Source organism: Nuphar pumila, chromosome 9, assembly GCF_984573655.1.
Source record: "Nuphar pumila chromosome 9, dmNupPumi1.hap1.1, whole genome shotgun sequence".
Lineage (NCBI taxonomy): Eukaryota > Viridiplantae > Streptophyta > Magnoliopsida > Nymphaeales > Nymphaeaceae > Nuphar > Nuphar pumila.
Window position 1 is genome coordinate 5,493,541 of NC_143257.1, and position 3,858 is coordinate 5,497,398.

Sequence of the window (3,858 nt, forward strand, 5' to 3'; positions counted from 1 at the left end):
TATGTTGTATTACTTGTGGGGGGTCAGCCTAACCCCAGCTTGCCTATCAAAAAAACAATGTATTTGGTGGCATCAAGTCTGCCACCCATCTCCGGTATAGAGACAAACTGTCCCAACACCCCATTCACAACATCAAATTGTGCAACATTGTCCCATTTTTTAGATAAATGGATGCATCCAAACACCTCCTTAAGGGGGGCACTCCAACGCCATTAAGAGCATACTCCTGTTCCATATTGCAACTTCGGCAGTTTTCCCAACCGAGAAACTGGACCTGCATCAGTGACCTAACCGTGTCAGGTTAACCTACTGAGCTTACAACTGCACATCCAGATGCATAAAGCTCCGTGTCCAAAACCTCCATCCCTAGGACCCATATTTTTTTTTGGATAATTCAAGGAAAACCACTCTCCCCCCAATCACAGACCTCACATTTGGATGGTAAAACCCTTAAGGCCGAGCAGGTTGTATCTTACCCCCTGAACACGGGGCCACATGTTCAGGGGTCCGAATGAGTGCCACGTGGCACTCATTCGGCTGGTTGTGTACAGAGGAAGGAATATTGCAAAACCCAAGATCTTCCTCCGTACATAACCAGCCGAATGAGTGCCACGTGGCACTCATTCGGACCCCTGAACACGCGGCCCCGTGTTCCAGGGGGAACATACACCACCCTCTCCCCTTAAGGTCTCCCTGCCCACGAGAGAGTATACCCAGTTTTGACCTTGCCGCAAAGGATGCTAACCTAGGACCCATACTTTGTTAGGCTTGCACACAGAAACCACCTCCACGGAGTTTTGAACAGATGATGTGTGGCATGCACCGCCTCCGCATTTGATCCCCCGGTCAGGAGAACCCTATACTCCTTGAAATCCACAAAAAACATTTTTTTATTTTTTTATTTGGCAAATATCCTTGGACATAAAGGTGTGGATCCCTTTGTCTTGGGTTTGACTCTCAGCGGTTGCACAGGTTCCTTTAACTAGTGGGTTCTCCAAGAGAGGTTCATTGTCAGTGACTCCACTCGGTTTTTAACAGAGGACGACTCAAGACTCGAACAAAACACTGTCAAGAAAATGATCAGACCCTAAAATCTGATTTTATACACAAAATATTCGAAACCCAAACCTAAACTAAAAGGAAAAATTATCAAGACTCGATTTCTTTAAAAAAATATATAAAAATAAAAACCGAAAGTATAACCATATTCTATGCTTACCCTAGACAAGCCATCCATAAAACAACAGACAGCCGACCACCGGAACGGCCACCTGAAACAAGCATAACTGGACTGAGGAATCCAGATGTGTGGTTTGCCATCGATTACCTCCACCTCCAGCTCTGGAATGTCCTTCGACCCAAAGTCACTAGAAGCTGCAACCACCCTTACCCAAAGTAACTATATGATGGCAAGTTTTTTGAAGCTACAAGGAAAGATGGAAGACAGAGAAGGGTCTACTTGGAGTGGGATCCTACAAAAAATGGACAAAAGAAAGCCCATCATAATTGAATCTTTCAGGAAAGACTTAGTCTAGCTGCTTCAAAGTAGACTAGAAGGCCGGGGTGAAAGCAACCAGATCAAATCACATCTTATGAATATTATTTGGCAGTTTCCTTTTTATAAAATGCAGTATAGAGCTGTCTAAGTCATGCCGAGTTAGGATAAGATGGTGATGGTGGTTTGGACATATTGGTATTAGGCAGTTAATTTGATTGGACGTGATTTCCCACGGGACCATTTTTGCAAAAGTAAGATTTAGTATATATATATATATATATATATATATATATATATATATATATATATATATATATATATATAAAAGATTTGTGAATTTCACCATCCACTATTTTTACAGTCAGGCCATTTGGCTGAATTCTAGTCGGTTCTTTGAGATCTGACTTCACCAATGAACTCTCATGACCTAAATCTATATACTCAAAAAAAAAAATGTCTGAAATGTATTTTAGCACCCCTCTAATTTTTGAAGAATATGAAGGTTTTAATTTTAAACCTTTATAAAATTTGATTCTAATGTCGGATTTCGAAGATTTTGTTTTCAAGTTCATTGATTTGGATCATCCCAGTTCATCCCTAAAATCGGATCTCAAAAACTTGACTGAAAACCAACGGAACTGGCTGGAAGGTAAAATTAGTGGACCGTGAAAGATCAGGATCCCTTCCAATTGAATTCTTCAAAATGAAGTCTATGGAGAAACTTCATCTTGATAAAGCAAGGACCAGGTCACTTAATGGGCTTGCTTCCTTGCGAGGTAAAACTCTCGGGTTGAGAAAACGACCACCCAGCCTTATGTGCCACAATCATGATAAAGCAATGACAGTCATGATTCGATCCTGGGTCTTCTTTCACACAGGACCTCACTGACCACATGGGTAACCACTACGGTGGTGAGTGATTATGTATTTGCTATGTAAGGGTCTACCTACCTTCAGCTTGCCAAAAAAAAAAGAAGCAAACAAACAAACAGGAGAGCAGAATAAATCCCACATTTTTGTATTAATTCTCCCACTAACCTCCTCCTCCATCCTCACTTTCTCTCTCTCCTATATAAATACCCATGCACCCCTTCGTTTTCTCCACACATCCTCTCTCTCTCTCTTTCTCTCTCTCTCTCTCTCTCTAGACAGCAGCAATGGTGACGCTTCACCACCTTCTCTTCCTCTCCCTCCTAGCCCTTTCAGCAGGGGCGTCGCCATTGGTACTTACCGTGGTGAACAACTGCCCCTTCACTATCTGGCCGGCCATCCAGCCGAACTCCGGCTACGATGTGCTGGAGGGCGGCGGCTTTGCCCTCGAGACCCTTCAGTACCGCACCTTTCCAGTGCCGGACTCCCCCTGGTCCGGCCGTATCTGGGCCCGGACGGCCTGCACCTACTCGGCCGGCTTGTTCTCCTGTTCCACAGGCGATTGCGGGGGCCAGATCCAGTGCGGAGGGGCGAGCGGCGTGACCGCGGCGACGCTGGCGCAGTTCTCCCTCCACAGCCTACAGACCGACCTCTCCTCCTACTCCGTGAGCCTCGTCGACGGGTTCAACCTCCCGATGACCGTGACGCCGCACGAGGGCCTAGGAGAATGCCCAGTGGTGGGATGCCGTGCCAACCTGCTCGATACGTGTCCGGCGCCGCTGAGGAAGCTCGTCGGTGGTGCGGTGGTCGGGTGCATGAGCGGGTGCAGTGCGTTCAACATAGACAACCTATGTTGCAGGGGTTACTACAACAGCCCGGCTACGTGCATGGCCTCTACGTACTCGGAGTTCTTCAAACAAGCCTGCCCCGCCACCTTCACCTATGCTTATGACACCCCTTCGCTCTCCCAACAGTGCACTTCTCCTAAGGAGTTCAAGGTCATCTTCTGCCACTAGCAAAGGAGATGGTTTACTTTTGGTGTCTCATACCGCAGGCAGGGTGTCAGTTTTTCTCGTGCCGGGTTTGTTGTTGTTAGTGTTAACTATTAAAAAAAAAAGATGATTTTGATTTATAGGGGTTTAAGGGTTCCTTTCATTTGAAGTTTTAATAAGATTTTAGGATGTGGTTTGAATAGATTGGAATAAAGGTTTTATAGGAGATTTATTAATTTGCCCTTTTGATTGTTGTCATGGTGTTTGGAGTTTGTGGGGATTTTTGATCAAGCGTTTTTCTGTCTTTTCTTGGGATTTTTTTTTTGTTGGTATGTAGGTGGTGAGTAGTGGGGTGGGGGGTGGGTGGGGGGTGGGGGGGATATATTGTTGGCAAGGGAGGGGCTTTCTTTCTAAGTGGAGTGAAAAAGATGGGAAATATGTAAAGAAAATTTTTATGTTCCATGTAAGGGTGGGAAATTTCTTATTGGTGTTTGTTGT

At 45.1% G+C, this 3,858-nt stretch overlaps 1 protein-coding gene across 1 annotated transcript; it reads left to right on the plus strand.

Annotated features, from left to right (window-relative positions):
• Positions 1-2,655: 2,655 nt before the first annotated feature.
• LOC149828289 (osmotin-like protein) lies at positions 2,656-3,602 on the plus strand. The gene has a single exon (XM_090018151.1). The coding sequence runs from the start codon at positions 2,656-2,658 to the stop codon at positions 3,382-3,384; it is 729 nt and encodes a 242-aa protein (XP_089874277.1). The 3' UTR covers positions 3,385-3,602.
• Positions 3,603-3,858: the final 256 nt, after the last annotated feature.